At 44.8% G+C, this 18796-nt stretch overlaps 1 protein-coding gene across 2 annotated transcripts; it reads left to right on the top strand.

The window, feature by feature from the left end:
• Positions 1-853: 853 nt before the first annotated feature.
• eif2b2 (eukaryotic translation initiation factor 2B, subunit 2 beta) lies at positions 854-4276 on the top strand. 2 transcript variants are annotated; one of them, XM_040124600.1, is made up of 8 exons: positions 854-986; positions 1622-1742; positions 2904-3055; positions 3184-3347; positions 3479-3574; positions 3658-3795; positions 3878-3944; positions 4081-4276. In XM_040124600.1, exons 2-8 carry the CDS (start codon positions 1630-1632, stop codon positions 4236-4238), a joined length of 888 nt encoding a protein of 295 aa, XP_039980534.1. In that variant the 5' UTR covers positions 854-986; positions 1622-1629; the 3' UTR covers positions 4239-4276. The 2 variants fall into 2 exon arrangements, with proteins under 2 accessions (XP_039980534.1, XP_039980533.1); XM_040124599.1 differs by having other exon boundaries at positions 856-1218.
• Positions 4277-18796: the final 14520 nt, after the last annotated feature.

Raw genomic sequence — 18796 nt, 5'->3', positions numbered from 1 at the left:
AAAAAAATATTGAAAATAATTCCAAATGTTTAATGACACAAAGCTATGTTGTGCTGCTGGTCACAATAGTGGCCAAGAAAAACGTATCTTCCAACTATAAATTTACTTTCTACGTATGTATAATGTTCATGTTTAATTTGTGATCAACTTCCCCAGAAAAGATGTGAGCAGTTTTAGTTGTTTGGTGCCAATGGTCTCATGACCACAGCTGTTTATGCCCATCCTAGATAGAGACATTGAATCGAGTTGGAGGATGCTTTTACTGTAAAGCAGCCTCCAGAAAGCGCCTTCAAACCCACAAATCCACAAGAGCTGGATGTCATCGAACATCTGGAGTGCAGCCACAACATAAGGTCAGTAAGCTACCGTTTGTTTATTACTTTGACACGGCAAAGAGTTTGAAACTTCATATTCTTTTGAAAAAATAAAATGCCATACACGTCGCTCGTCCGCCACAATTGTGATCACATAGACTGCAGGTATATTTTGTTAAGTTACCAGTATGATTTCTCGTCAATGTTTATTGTATCATACTGACGGTATTTCTATTATTGTGTCCACCCCGGTACATAAAGGATACAGATATTTATACAAACTGCCCAAGAAGTATAATTAAAGTCGGGACATAATACATACATTAAATGGGTTAAATTTTTTTCTCACTTAAGCACCAGTTACCAGTGAAAGTGAAAGATTTCTAGGCTTCTGACGAATGGGATACAGATTTTTGGCGTTACACACCTGCGTCTAGTTCAGGTTGGCCTGGCTGCGTTGGTTATTCTCTTAAAAAACACACCTAGTGGGGATTTAACAGAAACCTTGGGCGCCCATTAAACGCCTCAAAACCGCCAACGTCACAGCAACCGGTCGCTAACTCCGCGAAATCGATGCAGTACGTCGAGAGGCGGTCCACCAATCAAATGAAGGCGCAGCCATGATTACCCGGATGTACTCCTGAAGCACTTCCTCGTCAAAACATTTGCATGGTAGGAAACACTGACTTGCCATAGTTTTTACTCCGACGGCAAGTCCTGTCCACAGCAGCCATGCCGGGCCCGGACAAAGAAACAGACCTGACGGAGAGAATTGAAGCGTTTCTGTCCGACCTGAAGCGTGGGGGGAGCGGGACAGGGCCGCTCCGGGGCTCGGCCGAGACGGCCCGAGAAACGACAGCCCTGCTCCGCAGAATCACAGCCCAGGCTCGGTGGAGCAGCGCAGGTTGTTTCGCGCTACTCTGTTTTTATTAACTCACAGTTGGACTCAGACATTAGGGCAGTGCTGGCGACTAGTATGAAAGATGACATAGTGGCTGAACAGTGTGGCGCCTTTTGTCAAAGCTGCTGCTGCAGCAGCAAAAGACGCCTAAAGTGTGGCAATAGCTTGATAGCATCCGTTCACAACTTATAGAGAAGGATTTGTTCAAGGGAGTTTCTGATAAAGGCATTAGCTACTATTTACTATCGAGCGAGCAAGTAGGCTTGTATGTGTTTTCTGTGTGAATTCAAGAGGTTGGAGATGTGGTTGAAACACCAGGAACAGGAGTCGGCATTAGTGGACTGAATTTGCCACCAGCTCTAGCGTGTTCGAGAGAACTGATTTTAACCAAAATGTTGTCTTTCAGGCGATCTGATGGAAATAATCCGCAAAGAGGGGAGGAGGATGAGTGCAGCCCAGCCATCAGAGACCACTGTCGGCAACATGATCAGACGAGTGCTGAAGATCATCCGAGAGGAATATGCCAGGTGATTAAACAGCTGCTGGAGCCAGTCACGGCACTGGAAAGGTTATAGAGCAAGCTCGTTGATTATACACACGCACTCACATGGCCCATGAATATTATGAAGGCTGATCAGCCTTTTATTGCCCATAGGAGGCATGTACACAGAGAGCAGTGAGCAGTCACCCTATAGCCTCATTAATAGCAGTTACTGTCAAGTAATCAAAACAGTGTCCCTTATTTTTGGTCAGATTGTTTGTGCTTTTAGTGTTGATGACGTCCTTTCTGGGTTTGATTCGTGTTTTGAACGCGTGTTGTTTGGTCTCCATGACTATGTCAGTGACCAGTCTAAATACAAATACACAAATCAGATTTCTAACCTGATGTTTTTCATTCATAAGAGAAAATTTAACAAAGGCGAGCCCTGTTTTAACATTTAAAAAATAAAAAATAAAAAGCCAACAATATATGCAAAAAAATTTTCCCCTTTGGATTACGTGAAAGAAATTTGGTTCATTTTACAGGTCCATGATTTCTTACAAATTTTTTGAGGAGGTTTCCAGGAAAGACTTATATAATTTGTCACTAATTAAAGGGAAAACAGCTTTTCCTCAAGAAAGGGCTCAATTTAAACCCAAGTAAATATCAATTCTTTATTAATTTATTATTGGAAACTTTATTAGGAAGGTACATACCCATAAAGTAATTTACATCAAACTTGCAATTGTGGTGCCTTCAGTATTTGTTTTGTGCATCGTGTCAGACCCTGGTGTTTCCCTTTCATCTCTGTTTTGTATATGTGTATGTGCTGTAGTACCTTCTCCTTGGTTCCCTACACTTAAAAACTTGTGAATGTAATGGTAAAAAAGAGGACAATATGATGCACCGGAAGTTGAGAGATAAGGGAATGTGTATTTTGTAAAAATTGGAGCAGAGTTTTGCACAGCTCTCAGCCTCCAACCTGACGGGGGTTATTTTAAGGGGGCTCTGTTCGCCCTGTTTAAGCTGTGCATTTCCTGGGTCACTAGTCTGCTGTGAAAGGTACAGTAAGATCACACCAGAGATTAGAGATTGAAAATACACGGTGTGGACATACTTGAACAGAGCTACTAATGTCTCTCAAACTAAATTGAGGGTTTTTGCTAAAATGGTTCGGCTTAGTTGTTTCTTAATGCTTTTCCTCCAGATCTCGAGGTAGCAGTGAAGAGACAGACCAGCAGGAATCCCTCCACAAGCTGCTGACCTCTGGAGGACTCAGCGAGGAGAACTTCAGACAGCATTTCGCCGCCCTCAAAGCCAACGTCATCGAGGCCATCAATGAGCTGCTGACTGAGCTGGGTACGTGGCTTTTTTTTTCTTCTTCTTCTTCTTTCTTTCTTTTTATCAAGCAGGTCATCTATCACTACCTTTTAATCTGTGCAGTTACGGAGTTTTGTTTCTTCTCCCCCGCACCGTTCGTTTTCCAGAGGGAACAACTGACAACATTGCCATGCAGGCTCTAGAGCACATCCACTCTAATGAGGTCATCATGACGATTGGTCGCTCACGCACCGTGGAGGCCTTCCTCAAAGACGCCGCGCGCAAACGCAAGTTTCACGTCATTGTGGCGGAGTGCGCCCCCTTCTGCCAGGTAGCTCAGGAGAGGAAATTTGAAATTACAGTATATGTTTATGTAGGAAAAACAAAGTGTGGTGTTACTGAGATAAATGATTGTTTTTAAAATTGACATAATTTTCATCTTACTTGTTCACCTCCCACCAGGGACATGAAATGGCCACCAGTCTCTCAGAAGCTGGCATCGAAACAACCGTGATTGCAGATGCTGCCATATTTGCAGTCATGTCTCGTGTTAATAAGGTATTCGACACCACAGAAGACTTTGACGCAGTCATGTCGGAGCATGTGGGTGAACCGGTGTGGTGGTGGTCTCTCTCTTTCAGGTCATCATTGGCACGCAGACAGTTCTAGCGAATGGAGGGCTCAGGGCCGTCAATGGGACACACACTCTGGCCCTTGCGGCCAAGCACCACTCGACGCCCCTGATCGTTTGTGCTCCAATGTTCAAGCTCTCGCCTCAGGTAAGAAGATAGTCTGCTCTGTGGGATTCTTACCATTTTCTGCCAAGAATAAATGATGACCGAAGCTACTTTGTGTCCTCAGTTCCCAAACGAAGAGGATACCTTCCACAAGTTCGTCTCTCCACATGAGGTGCTTCCTTTCACTGAAGGTAACTCACATTTTTAACAAGATGCTTTTTAACATCGGCTTTTAAGCCTTTTTTAAAATAAACCTTCCTATCTTGCAGAATAACATCCTGAAGTAAATTTTCTGAGTAATTCACAGTTTTAACGTTCGTATTTCAGGTGAGATTCTCTCAAAGGTGAACGTGCACTGTCCGGTGTTTGACTATGTCCCACCTGAGCTCATCACGCTCTTCATCTCTAACATTGGAGGACACGCGCCGTCATACATCTACCGACTGATGAGCGAGCTTTACCACCCGGAAGACCACGAACTCTAACATGTGTAATTAACAAATAAATTAAATGAAACGATAAATGCCGTTTTGTTCATGATTATTTTGAGGAGACATGCTGTATGCGCTGGCCACAAACTATTTCAAATCAGAAACGAGAATTGACTTGAATTTGAAAAAATAATTTTGCTTGAAAGAAAATCTTGACAACTCACATTAATGTATGATGCGCACTTTGAAGAGCGCCACTTCTTTATCTTACTGCATGTACGAGAAAGAAGTGGCAAAATCAAAATATTTATAAGCTGTATTATTGATAGATGTTACTGAATCATCACCGCTCAGTACATATGAATGTCACTTTTACTGAAACTTCAGAAAGTGTGTGTGTGTGTGTGTGTATGTGTGTATATATGCGTATATATGTGTGTGTGTGTATATATGCGTATATATGTGTGTGTGTATATATGTGTGTATGTATATTTATATAAATGTCTGTATGTATATTTGTGTGTATATATACAGATATAGATATATACAGCATATATACATGTGCAATCAAAGGTCAGTATCTAAACAGCAAAATGCTTTAAATTTAGAAAATAAATCACACAGTCCATGTCCATTGCACCGTGGTAAGAAATACACCTACTCAAATCACAGAATAATTGATACAGTTTGGTTGGAGAGCAAACTGAGAACTAAATACAAGATAGAAAGAATATAAGAATTTGTAACTAATTTGAAATGCAGAAATGTTTGAATAATTAAACTACAATGAAAGGTCCATATTGAAGAACCAACTGCAACAAAAGTCTGTGGATCCTTCAATAGTTTCATTTTTTTCTTTTTTTTCTATTTTTGATGACGGATTCGATCCTCCTGGACATGGCTGATACCAGTCCTGCACAAATCTGTGGAGAAATGTTCTGCCGTTCTTCACAGATGATTCTTTTCAGCTGTTCTTTGCTGGAGGGGTTTTGTCTTTCCACCTTCTACCAGTAGAACCCAATGTTATTCTTCTGGCTTCAAGTCAGGGGACACGTTTGGCCAGATCATGGTTGTCACTTTTCTTCTTCTTTTGGTCCACGCCAAACATCACCGCACGCCATCTGATCCAAACCCGTGTATTTTGGCTCCATCTGACCAAAGAATGTGCTGCCAACATTCGTCGGGATTATTTTCATCTGGCTTCTTCGCGAGTGATGATGTTCGTCTTGGGCACCGCTGACTTCCAGCAGCGTTCTTTGCACTGTCCGATCAGTCACTGAAACACCGGTTTCCACAGATAACGCTGGTGCCAAGGCAGAAGGACCTACACGTCTGTTTTCAATGTAAGGCTGCGTAAATAGTGGAGCGTGCGTGGCGCCATTTTTTTGAGGATGGCCACTGGGCCCTCTGCAATTGGCAATATGGCTCCTTCCTATACCTCCTAACCACTGCCGCGACTGTGTTTCGCATCGTGTCCAGTAGCCCACTGTTGCTCTTGTGTCCTCTACCATTAATGTGAAGTCTCATGGTCTGGTTTCTCTCTTGTCCAGGCAGTTCCTTACCATGTGGAGCCACGTTAGACACACCCAGCCCAGGCCCAAAAGTGAGGAAGCTGTGGTTTTCACAGGTTATTTTATAACCCTGTTCATGTAATTCGCCTCAACTGGAAATCAGAGGTTTACTCACTTTTGTTATACCTTGGTTGGGCCTGTACGTTCATTGCAGTCTATCTGACCACGTTTTTTTTTTTTTTTTCATTATGCATAAGATCCGATACCCTACACAGTTTCGAGCGCGGTTGGTGCAGTAGCCGCCCTCCTCCAGGTGGAGGCGGTGTAACGGGGGAAGCAGAGCGGCAGGTCTCTGCGGGCTTCGACGGGGGGCGAGGAGGGAAAGGAGTCGGCGACGAGGCGGCCGAGTGGAGGGAGGATGCGACGTGCGAGTGCGGGTGTCGCGACGGCGGTTTGGTGGCGCGTGCGAAAAGACTGGGTTTCGCTGTATTACTCAGGCTGCACTACAGCGTCTATTCACAGGCGCGATCCCACTACTGAGCGGCACGGGGGCTTTGACCTGCTCCGTTCCCGACCTGGGCCGGTTCACCCCTCCTTAGGCGACCTGGCGGTCCCGGGCTCCCCCGGGAGCGCCATATCGATACCGAGCTTAGCGCGGACGCCCGATCGGCATAGTCCGCCGCAGCTCAGAGCTCCTGAGCTCAAGCGATCCGCCAGCCTCAGCCTCCCGGTGGCTTGGATTACAGGCGCGCGCCACCGCGCCCGGCGACGACCTCAGGCGCGAACGGGGCTTTTGAGTGGGGACCGGCGTGACGTCACCGTCGGGGTCCATCGTCGGACGTAACGGGCACGTACAGTCCGCGGGGGACGATTCAAATGAGAGGCTCGTGTAGCCTCGTTTCCGAGCTCCTTGGGGAAAAAAAACAACCCACGTTACTTTTACTTATTTTATTACGTCGAATAATGATGGAAGTGTCGCCACAATAAACAAGACTCAGAATCGGACCAGTTTACATATCCAGATAGACCAAAAAAGACGCCCCCCCCTCTGTATTTTTCATATTTTATTTTATTTTTTTCAGTTGACTGTTCAGCTTTTATTTTCTGTGAATTATAAATCCACACGCGACAAGCTAAATGAACGCTGTTTTCAAAAGCCATCTCCACACTGCCGGGAATACGATTCCGGTGGTGCAATATTCCGGATCTTACTTTAAAAAAAAAACAACCCAAAACTCCCACAAAAAAATTTGAGGGACATGACCTGAATGTTCATAGAGAGAGAGAGAGAGAGAGAGAGTGTAATTGTGATATCTAACCACAAGGTGCCTCCCCACTCTGCTTTATCTGAGGGGTTTTGACACAGCTCCCCGAACTGGGAGCCACTGGGAGTGTCGGTGTGCCTGCCAAGTGCAAGGTGGGGCCGAGGGGTCGGATGAGCAGGCCAGCAGCAGGGATTGAGGGAGGGGTGGGGGGTCAGAGGGGAGCATGCGAAGGGTTTCGGCACCCCGCTACGGTCTAGCAGAGAGAGTGCATTGTTCCCTGACCTAAATCCCTTGACCTGGAACTGCAGGGGAAAAGGGGGAAAGAAAAAAAAAAAAGGGGGTCAGGGTGAATGGACCCAGCAACATGTCGTCACTCTCCACTGGCCCACGGTCACCCGTCGGACCGTGACATCGTCCGGCAACATTTCATTCTCCCTTCTGGCTCGCCATGAACCGGTTGCGGCCGTGACTGCCCCCCGGATCAGAGATTACTGGTAAACCACCCAGAGAGAACTGATTTTTGGTTTAAAAAAAAAAAAAAAAATCCGACGCTTTCATACTTGGCATCTTTCCTGATGTCACATCAGACAGGAAGTCAAGTTACCTATCGAGGGTCTTGCCTCTAGCAGCAAACGACAGTCTCCTGGTTAAAGCTGCAACTGCCAGGCATTGAGCAACGAGCCATCAGTTTTCGTTATAATTTTTCAGTTTTCACGAATGAAAAGAAAAAATAAGTCTTTTCATTTGAAAAGAAAAATGAAACCAAAATCTCGAATAAAAAAAAAAGTGAATGTGAACTGGTACAGATATTTTGGAATAGATTCCTATAAATAGTCGTTTAAAGCCCCTCCCGAACATAAAAAGACACCGTTGCTGTTTTGTCTGAATGATGAAAGGCCCCGTGTTTAACCGTCTTTAAACCAATCTGAGGATTTCCGGTGTAAGAGTGCACCGGTTTGAGCCATGACTAACACCGGTGCTTTGTTGGTGGCTGAACTCCGGTCGGGACAGAATGGCGAAAGAGCGATCCGCTCATCTTTCTCCAAAGGCTCTGGGCAACTCAGGGAGATGAGTCGATGTGGGAGTTTCCACGGATGAGGATTCTGGCTCCAAAAAAAAGTACCAGATTGAAGGTCGCCGTCCTCCCAGACATGATGAACTTGCACAAGACTGTTCTTTCCACGAAAGGGTCACACAGGAGAAGAAAGGGGGGGGGGTCGCTTTCACAATTCGTGCCAGTGTCACGACAACAGCTTCACCATATGTTTTCTGGGTTTCTCCTGCCATTAGCCAGCGCCCTCCCGGCCCTAACCTGTCCCGTCCTCTCAGTCTCTGTCCTTCGCTGCCTGCCCAGCGCCGCTCTCCGGTCTTCTGATCCTCGCCTGTCAACACACCTGCCTCTCATTCCCCTCGAATCAGACCCTCGGCATGTATACCTGCTCCCAGTCCCCCACAGTCCTCATTGCCGGACTGTCAACGTGCGCTCACAGCCCTGTGCTCCAGCCATATGTTCCCGCTCTGCGCGCCTGCCTGGTCCCTTTTGAGAGTCTTAGGCATCCTGCCTTCACAGGTGAGCCTCACTTTATAACCCCCCCCCCCCCGCCCGCGTCTTTGCGTCTCTGCTTCTGAGCCCACGCCTGACTCACTAGAACCAAATTCACACGAGACAGGGAGACGCGCTGAGGGGCCTGCAGGCATCTGCAACGCATCCAGTGGCACAATAGCACCTGCGGGTGTGTCTCGCCCGTCTTGGTCCGTGTGTGTGTGTGTGTGTGTGTGTGTGTGTGTGTGTGTGTGTGTGTGTGTGTGTGTGTGTGTGTGTGTGTGTGTGTAGATGCAGGAGGAGGACGATAAATCTCATTCTGTTTTTCATCACACCGACTTCACTCTTCACACCCCTTCGATGGGACAGGGCAGCAAAGCCGGGTGGCGCCTGGATATTTACGGCCGACGGAGAGTGTGCGAGGCCATTAAAGACCGCTAATGAACAGCCACCGCGGTGCCGCCGAGGGAGATGCACAGCGTGCGCGGAGCTCATCGATTCCAGTGTGATCCCAAGGGACGTGTAAGCTGTAGGCCGACCCCCGTCACGTCAAAGGACAACAACATTCATCTTTCTGACTTTGGAACACATGTTGTTGTGTTTTAAAGTTTTAAAGTTTCATGGTCAGTCCAAGGAGAAATGCCATTCGACATATTACACACTGCTGAGTGGCAATTACTGGACCAGAGTTTGGGCAGTGTCTGCAAAAAATGGCAACAAAATGCAGCTGCCTCACACTCACACTCACGCACACTCATGCACACACACACACACACACACATGCACACACCATCGTTCCTCCCTTGGCCCCCACACGCCCCCCGGGTATTGACGTGTGGCTGTCAGCCCCAGCTGTTGCGCAGCGACGCAGAGCGCCAAACTGTGGCGCCTTGTCATCATCAGTGTGGTGGCGTCTCGTGGGAGAGTAGAGACGAGTGGTGCAATTAGCGGGAAACGCGGCCAGCAGCAGGGCCAAGTGCTCCTCTGGGGGCCCACTGGGGGGGGGCCCTGGCAACCCCAGGGGACTTTAAGACGCGTGGCTAACCTGTGGGGCACTACCTGTGGCTCTGAGGGCTGATTTTATTCTTTTTTTTTCCCCAAGTAATGAAAACAAGCTTGGTTTGACTCACAAGTGTTTGGAGAACGTGTAGAGGTGAATATGGATTTGCTCTTGAATAAGGTCAAATGAATCGTCTTACTCCTTTTTACTCTTACTGATGTGAAGTACATCCACTTCACAAGTGACAACATATTGATAAACATTAATTCCAGAATATTTACCACTATAAAGTCCTTTTTCCAGAGGATAAGGATTCAGGGAATCCTAAAATCAATTTATTCTAGTAGCTATTAAAATGTAGTGGAGCTCGAACAAGCTGATTGATCACTCAGATGACTGACAATGCATCCATTAGCAACCATTTCTATGAACTCATTTATCCAGCAGAGCAGACAAAGAAGTTGCTGGTTCCAGCTTCTCAAATGTGAAGATTTGCTGCTTGTCTCCGTTTATATCATTTTACATTTAATATCTTTGGGTTTTGGATTAAACCAGACTTTGAAGATATCACTTTGGGATACGAGAAACTGCAATGGACCTTTTTTTTCACTATTTTGTGATATTTAATTTAATAGACTAAAAGGGTTAATCAGTCACTGAAAAAAAATAAAATTAAAGTAATCGTTAGTGGTAGTCCTGAAATTAAAAAAAATTAAGAAATCACAAAACTCGTTCTATAGAAAGTGTAGCAGCTATTTTCAAACAATGTAATCGTAGGTTTGAGTTCGGTCACTTGTCCTGGGGATTTTTATTTTGTTCTATTCCATTTTATTCCAAAGGCAATTTTTTTTTTTGACCATCGGATAAAACTCACCAAATGTCTTGTTACAGTGTTAACACATACAATAACAAATTACTTGTGTTTAGTCTGTGTGTGTGCGCGCGCGTGCCCGTGGGTGCGTGCGCGCGCCGCCCCCCCTGCCCCGTCTGTCTGTGTCTGCGTGCGCTGGTGTGTGCAGGTGTATGACGGCTGCTTATGCTCCATCTGCGTCTGCTGCTGATGAGTGAAGCCATGAAATAGATCCAGCTGGAGATGTGCGGAGGAGACTGGGGCCTCCTGGGAAATCATCCACACCTCCACCCGCGCCGTGTCCACTTCTTTAGCACCCCAGAGAGCTATCAATAAGTGGGTAATTGAATTTTAAGCACAAACACTGCCGTCAAATGAGCGTCGACGTGTGTGTGTGTGTGTGTGTGCGTGTCTGTGTGTGTGTGTGTGTGTGTGAGAGAGAGAACATGGCGATGCTGTCATCTGGCCCTCTGGGGCTTCGCACAGGAAGGATGAATGTTTAATCCATTAAATAACAATTACAGCCTGTAATGGTCCAGAGTGGCTGGTGGAGGGAGGGAGGGGGGGAGGGGGGCAACATGTCTGAACTGCTCTCATCCCAACAAGATTGCTTCTTCGTGACACAAATCATTTTCACGTCCCAGTGTTTGATTTAGCATGTTTTCCCAATCGCTTACAGACAAAATGAAGCTCTAGGCCGCCATGGAGGACGCTGAGGACACGTCCTGTGTGTTTTCTAGGGCAAAACTGTGGGTCTTGACAGCCCTGAGGTACGTCACCAGGTTTCCCCTCCTTTCACTGAGCACAGGGCTTTGAAACAGGTTTTAGAGTAGATTAGATGAACTTGATTAAAGGGGGAAACTAGTTTTGTTTGCCCGTGCACAGTTAGAAATCCTATACAAGAGACAAGTCAGACAGGCACCGACAGACAACATATGATACTGCCACAACGGAAGCACTAACACACAAACAAAAAGGTGTTCCTCGGGGACGCCGGGAGCCCGGCACGCCACTAAATTAATAAACCGTGTCAATTTCTTTAGTTGGTAAATAAAAGACCAGTCATAAGGGATCCACCTAAAAACAAGACCTATAGAAAAGGAAATACTTTCACAGCTGTGGGTGCAAATACCTTCTAAATCATTCTGTGGAGAATCAACACACGTTCTAGATGGTCAGAAACACTGGAAGGGGGGGGGGGGTTGGTGACCTCCACTGAAGTATGGTTTGGACTCCTCTCCTGGTTCTGGTCCTCTCAAACATTCTAATAAATTAGGAGTCAACCCAATTACAGGCTTGGTTGTTGTTAGATAAAATGGCAGTGCTTTATTTTACAGGTCTGTAATTCCCTAAGCATTTCCTGGGAAGTTTCCCGGGAAGAATGAATACTAAATTTTAATTAACAAAAATATGAAAAAAAAATCAATATAATAAAAGCAATTTGCAAAAGCACTTGATTTCTTTTGTACCTTGGGTGGACTTTGACTCATGACCTCAGTATATATGAAATCCTGGCTACAGCTCTGCAGCCATTCCCTGAGAAATATGTGATATTTCTTTACTTATAACTTCATCACTAACTATTCCGGTAACTGTTCCGGTCACTTAATGTTAGGGAAGCCTTCATACAGAAAAACGCAACGAGGTGCAGATATTTTCACAGGTCGCCCCTTTGACCTTTTTGTAACACCCTAACAGATTTGCTTCATTCGTCAATCTTCATCGTCTCGTGTATGTTGTGTGAATGTAAAATAGCCCATCAGAACACAAAAATGGAGGCCCCATGTTTTGTGTTTTCTCAGTAATGAAGCGACCTCAAAAACGACTTACGGCAAAAAGGTCCAAATGTAGAAACTAAATTAAATGACCTCTGAATTCATTTGTAAAAAAATAACAATGTGCTAAAGGCAACTTTACTTAAATAAAAGGTGGTGCCAATATTTGATGCAGTCAAAAAAAATCACTTAACAGCTTGTCAAGCCAAAAATTAGGCTCTTGTCTTGAGAGTCAGAAGTGAACAGATGTTTGTAGAGATTACATTTTCCGCTCCGACTGTAAATGAAGTATGTGGTCTGCATGGTTAAAATCACTTTCTGCAGTCTGAGGCTGCAAGAGGGAGGAATGGCGTGGAAAACACAGGGTATTAATCCCAAGAAAATCATGGGAACTCACATGGAATCGAAACTGATTTCACAGTCAAAAAAAAAAAAATCTTCTCTCATGAAACATAAAATAGTCTGACTGGAGAAGCGTAAGTATTTTAAGGGGTCACAGGTAATTCACAGGTGTGTCCCCTTAGCTAAATCTTAATAGAGAAAAAAATATTCCCTAAAATGACACTTGAGTTCAATAATGTCACCCAGAAATAAAAACGGAAAAGCCTTGAGTGACATGTTTGTTGAGATGAAGTGATTTCAGTAAAGGACAGGCTGCACTGCGGTAAATCCGCAGACCCGACTCAAACATGAAGCTAAGAGATATTTCGGGGATTAGAAGATTAGAGATGTTTAAAGGCCTAAATGGAGGGCTAAGTGCTCACGTCAGAGTGTGTTTGTACAGTATTTGTGTGCATGTGCACGTAAGTGTTTTCGGAAATGTGATCTAAAACTAGGAAAGTGGACTAATGTCCTGCTTGTGCTTGTTTTGCACGTTAAAGCTTCTAGCCTGGTGCGTAAAATATCACACGATTCGGGATAAATAATTTTGCGCTGCCATAAAGTGTGTGTGACTTCAACCCTCCCTTATACTCTGCATAGATGTGCACGCACACACACACAACACACACACACACACACACAGGTCCCTGAACACAGTGTGTCAGTGTGATCGTTGAGTTGCACCCGTGATCCAAAACGAGTTTGCTAGCTGTGGTTTTCTCATGCTGCTTACACAATGGCCTGTATATGGGAGCTGCCTGGTGGCATTGCTTAATTAGGCGAAGAGTTGATTCATTTGCACTAATTGACAGCTAATTAAAGGAGTGAGGGCACATCGAATTGACGTTCCTCTGAGCGGTGAGGCCTTGACTGCAGGGGATGTTAGAGAGAGCGAATTATGAAATATTGAGTCTTTTGAGCACCACCTGCCATTAGAAGTGGCCTCAAACATATGTGTGTGTGTGTGTGTGTGTGTGTGTGTGTGGTTAAACAGGCTCATCCTACAGTGTTGAAATGCAGCCTGTAGAGCCCAGCTGCTTGTGGTTCAGGGTTTTCTTTAGCTGCAGGAAAACAGGGAATGAATCTGATTTTAAGTCCAGTTCTGTGAGGGTGATTAAAAACAAGTTGAATGTGGAGGGGTGTTTTTGGTTTTGGTTTTTCCGTAACTTTTTGCACGTTCCAACAACAGAAAGTGATGACCATTCAGTGTTGGGTTTATGAAGCTGTTTCACCTCCTTGTTGTTTTGAAGCGAATTATGATCATGTAACATGAATACCGTATATTATCTACAGTGTAGTGTGAACATAATGTTTTACCAAACGCCGCCGTGGAATTTTATAACATTGTATTAAAAACAAAAAGCATGTATTTTAAATTTAAAGCTGCAGTTAAGTGACAGATAATGAGTCTGGAAACAGATTTCCACTCTCTATATTGACAAACCACACAGATAATTATCACCCGACTCTGCGGTTTCCCTCTGCTTTACAGAGAATTTTAGCATCTTTCAGCCCATTGTTTTGGTTTTACAGTCCTCAACTTTACTGCTTCAGCTCAGCTTCACCACTCTCACCAACCTGTTTCAAGCAGCAGGCAGCTGTTCTGAGCAAAACAAAAGCTTAAATAAACCCACTGTACTCTGACTGCCTGGCATCAAACAGACACAGTTAGCAACTAGCTGGTGAAGATAGCGGAGCATTTAGCAGCTACAGAGCCAGATATATCCCTCAGGAGTTGGTGAAGACCAAAATAGAGCGTAAAGGAGATTGAATATTGGACTTAGGTTTGTCAGGTGGACAAAAAAACAACTCCAATTGAAAGATAATGTTTTTCCGTGTCTTCTAGATGTGTACCATGTTGGCTATATCAACTTTATAACGTGATGATATGTCACTTTTGTGTTTACAGATAATTGCTCTTCCCCAAAGTGGCAAAGAAAAAATTAATTCTGCTTTTGCTTTTGTGCATTTTAAGATTCACCACATTTAGCCAATTATTTGTCTGAAATGATTGCATACAAATGTCATTAGTAAGTTAGGATTTTAAGACTGGTTTCTTGGCAGTGGCAAAACCAAAAAATAAATAATGCACTGATGACATCATGGATGTCTATTAAGAGACACGGCTGCTCCTGTGTCTCTGTTTTCAACATGTTGGAAGCTCTCCAGGTTTTGGAGGCTGTCACAGGATGTTAGCACAAGCTGTCTGGAGTTTTGGGGCCAAACAGTAAAGGTCCCTAGTGAGTCAACTCAAATTTCTCCCTTTCTGCAGGACAAGGGCCGCGATCTCTGTAGGAGACCAGGAATAGGCTGTCTTCGTGTCTGCTGGAGCAGCCCATGTGAACCAAAAAAAAAAAAAAGACAATTAGGGGCTTATTAGGGTCTCAGGGAGATGTACCTCACGGGGCGTCCATTCGCCTGCTCGGCCCCAGCTCTGAGCCACTGCCATGGCTCAAAACAGTCAGGGGCATTGTCTCACCTAATTACGCTGAAACCAGGGGCCCCTTTTTGTGTTGCTACTGCCATGCCTGTCCGATTCCCTTCTCCTGCCTAACTGCTAGTCCCTGTCCGCTGTGGAAGTCTGCTAATTAGACAAGAAATGGGCCCAAGTAATTATGTCAATTCTTGTTACAAGAAACCACAATGAAGAATATTATTTTGTCGAGAAAGTTTTGGTGTGTGTGTGTGGGGGGGGGGGGTATTTTCCTCATTATGCCAATAACACATCTGCACATGCAACAGGGGAATGTGGCACACTCGGCAAGTCAGGGTCCCCCACAAACTTCAGAGCATAAATAGATGCACTCATACAGAAATGGAGACTATAGAACGGCAATGGCATGAAGTTATTGCCCTAATTAATGCTTTGTGCCCACAGAGCAAACAGTTGAATCACCAGTGGCACATTGTTAGGATGTGAGAGCCTTTTGTGTCTTCACCTTAATAGGATGTTTTGATCAACGGCTGTTTGGTGACCCAGCTCTTCATCTTAAATGCCGAGCTCTGGGAAACGCAATTAGCTAGATTAGAAGAGCCATTTCTGGAGCCTCGAACAAAGAGAAAAGCTAAATCGGACAGAAGGAGCTGAGCGAGGTTCAGAAACTCTGCCAGAATATGACTGACCCAGACTGTTACAACCCCAAAGCTTTTTGTATTTGTTTTTTTTTTTCATTTTTAAATGGAAGAGCTGTAATGCATGAATTAACAATTATTTTAATTAGTGATATGTTCTGTAACGCATAATTCATACATTTGATAGAAAATATCTGGACAAAGACGCCATAAAGTCAGAGGGTTTGTTTTTCAGTTTATAGACCCACTCAGTCATCCAGCGCCACATATTGTCAACTTTAGCTTATGTTGTTTTTCTTTTATTTATCTACTGATGTCATTGACACGCTCAGCTGTAAAAACATTCATGCAGCCTTTTGCACTTTTAAACATGCCAGCGTAGTCATGTAATCATGCTACACATTAATTATAGCAAAGGATAAAACAAATGCTCACTGCCATTTATCCCTCACTACACTGTTTTTTCATTCATTTTAATTTTTTTTTTTTTCATTTTTCATTTATTTCAACTTTATATAACGCCTTCCTGTTTAACCTGCTTGTCTGTTTTTGGCAAACACAGCATTATTGCAGCAACTATAACCAGACTGTAAAGAGATCAACATCACAAAGAAAAGAGGGAAAATTGGCCTCCATTCGCTCACATTTCTAAACGCTAAGTAATGTCCTTTTAACTTGTAAATTTAATGCCAGAGCTGTACTGTTACATTTGGGTAAACATCTTCAAACCACCAAAATCAAAAAGGAATAAAAGGCCAATAAATAATTCCTGTAAATTGTTTATAGCCGTTTGCAAACATTAAAAAAGAAAAACGAAAATCTTTTGCCAAACTCTAGTCTTTCTGGATCTGTGGATCATTTTACTCCTCTCTTCTTGGGCCTGACTTCAGACCAGTGACGCACGAGTTAGGTTGAGACGAGAGGCGCAGTTTGATGCAAAAAAAATTGGTTTCGTGCTGCATCCTAATCTAAGTGGAGGGATGTGATTTGTGTGTGTGTGTGTGTGTGTGTGTGTGTGTGTGTGTGTGTGTGTGTGTGTGTGTGTGTGTGTGTGTGTGTGTGTGTGTGTGTGTGCGCGAAGCAACCTCATTAGCATAGGTATTGGTATGGCATTGATCTCTTCATTCATTCACCTCTAATGAAATGTCTCTCTAATAGCTTCTCATGAGATGCTGGAGGTAATTTAAGTCGCTCTACTTCTCTCTCTCTCTCTCTCTCTCTCCCGTTTTTTTTTAATAACATCTGGGGCGTTTGATTCTCATTTTCCATCACAGTGAAGACTTGATCTTTACAATTAGGACAAATTAAGGCTAAATCTTTCAAAAACAATGCCTTGAACTAAGTAACATTTAGTCGTGAGAGACTCAATTTCCTTTGGCCTAAAAATAATAACAACAACAACAACAATAATAATAATAATAATAATAAAGCGTGATATTTATTTGACCCCCCCCCCCCCCCCCGCACTGTTAACTCCGCTGGGGGTTTGACCATCACTGACCGCCTGACGCACGGGTGCCAAACAGTCCCGCAGGAACCACCTACTCTATTTATTTATTCGTCGCCACATGCCCCATTGAGAAGACCCTATCTCCGCTTCCATCGCGGCGCGTCCACTCATCTCCATCAGCTCTCCACCGCGTCATTATCTGTCCAGAGGAGCGTGCCGCGAATTGTCCCCGAGCGATTGAAACCGCGCGGTAATCGAATGACAGCTGATTAGGGGGATCGGGCTCGCGGAATTATTCGAAAAGTGTTTTTTCCACTTCGTTTCCCATTTCGGCGGGTTTTGAGCTCGAGCCGAGGTGCCCACCCTGAGGAAGTGGGCGCGAGGAGGGGAGCCGCAAAGCTCCCTGCTCTCACTTTCCAAATCGGATTTGCGCGCCGAACACACTTTCAGTCCGCGTCACGGCGTCACGGCGTTTGGTATCTGATATCGGACCTCGAGCGAAAAGTCCCTGAACCTCAGGAGGTAAATAAACCCGGTGCTGCGTTGCGCGCCGGCATTTGCGCCACTGCTCGTCTCGTGCTTTAATTGCCACCCCGGTGTGTCCTAAATACCCTGAACTGGGACATTGTATTCTTTATCATGTGACCCGTCAGAGAATGGGAGGGTGGAGAAAAAAAAAAAAAAAAAAGCTTAATAACCTATCAACAGATGCGCAGACTGTGCAAACCTAATTAGAATATGCAAATGACAGCGGGTTTTGTGGGGCGCTGGGGATGGAGCTGGAGTCTGGTGACGGATCAATCAGTTTGTTGTCTTTCTAATAAGAGGCTGGAGTGATGGATTAATTGGTGGAGAGAACGGCTGATGCGAGGTTATCGGCCTCGCTTTTAGTTTCATCACTGACAAAGTGAAAAGGGGGGACGGGGGGGTTGGTCCTGCAGACTTGACAGTGTGGCCTGGTGTGTGTGTGGGTTTGTTTGTTTGTTTGTTTATGTGTTTGTTTATTGTTTTTTTTTTTTGGTGGATTAGCCTTGTTATTGGCAAATTTAATGGGAAATTACGAAATATAGAAAGTAGAATTATGAAATTAATTTGGCGGTGATGAACACAGGGGTGTAGTTAATTTACTCATCCTTTCTTTTTCTTTTTCTTTTTTAGCTGCCTTAATTTAATGTAACGGATGTGGTTTTCTGGTAAATGGCATCGAACCAGCTCTCAGTTGATCCTTTTACTGATATGACACCCAAGCAGCCTTGTACCAAAATGCCTACAACCTGTAGACACTCTGAAATAATATAATGGATCACACAGGACCAACAACGAGCCCTACGATGATCAGCAGCGCGAGTTTCCTCCGGCCTTTCTCTCTGTAGATCGTCCTGGTCTGCACCGCTCGTTGCCCACCACTAACCCCCCCCCCCCGCCGTCGTCTCTGTTTGCAAAATTCAACGGATGCTCCTCCAACCTGAGGTTTTTTTTTTTTTACAAGATTCCGACGGAATCTGCTCGACCCCCCCCCCCGGACCAGATGAATGGGCGAAAGGGGAACGCGAAGGGGCTGCGGTGAAAGTGAGCCCTTCTTCGGCTTGACGCGGCGCTCAGTGTATGAAGCACCCTCACGTCCCCTCTCTTCTCTCTCTCTCACTCGTCGGGAGTCGGAACCAAAGCGCCCACTCAAAAAAAAGCAAAGTCGCCCGAAGACCTGAATCCCCCAGTTTTTTGTTTTTTCTTTTTTTTTAATGCGCCGAACTGCGACATAAACACA

The sequence above is a fragment of the Xiphias gladius genome, chromosome 4, assembly GCF_016859285.1.
Source record: "Xiphias gladius isolate SHS-SW01 ecotype Sanya breed wild chromosome 4, ASM1685928v1, whole genome shotgun sequence".
NCBI classification, from domain to species: Eukaryota; Metazoa; Chordata; class Actinopteri; order Istiophoriformes; family Xiphiidae; genus Xiphias; species Xiphias gladius.
This window is presented reverse-complemented; position numbering and strand designations above follow the sequence as displayed.

Bases quoted from the DNA above. Each gene is read 5' to 3' on its own strand.
- eif2b2 (XM_040124599.1), top strand. From the start codon at position 1,047: ATGCCGGGCCCGGACAAAGAAACAGACCTGACGGAGAGAATTGAAGCG. The intron at 3,056-3,183 runs GTACGTGGCTTT...TTCGTTTTCCAG, and splicing joins TGAGCTGCTGACTGAGCTGG to AGGGAACAACTGACAACATT. The intron at 3,796-3,877 runs GTAAGAAGATAG...TTGTGTCCTCAG, and splicing joins TGTTCAAGCTCTCGCCTCAG to TTCCCAAACGAAGAGGATAC.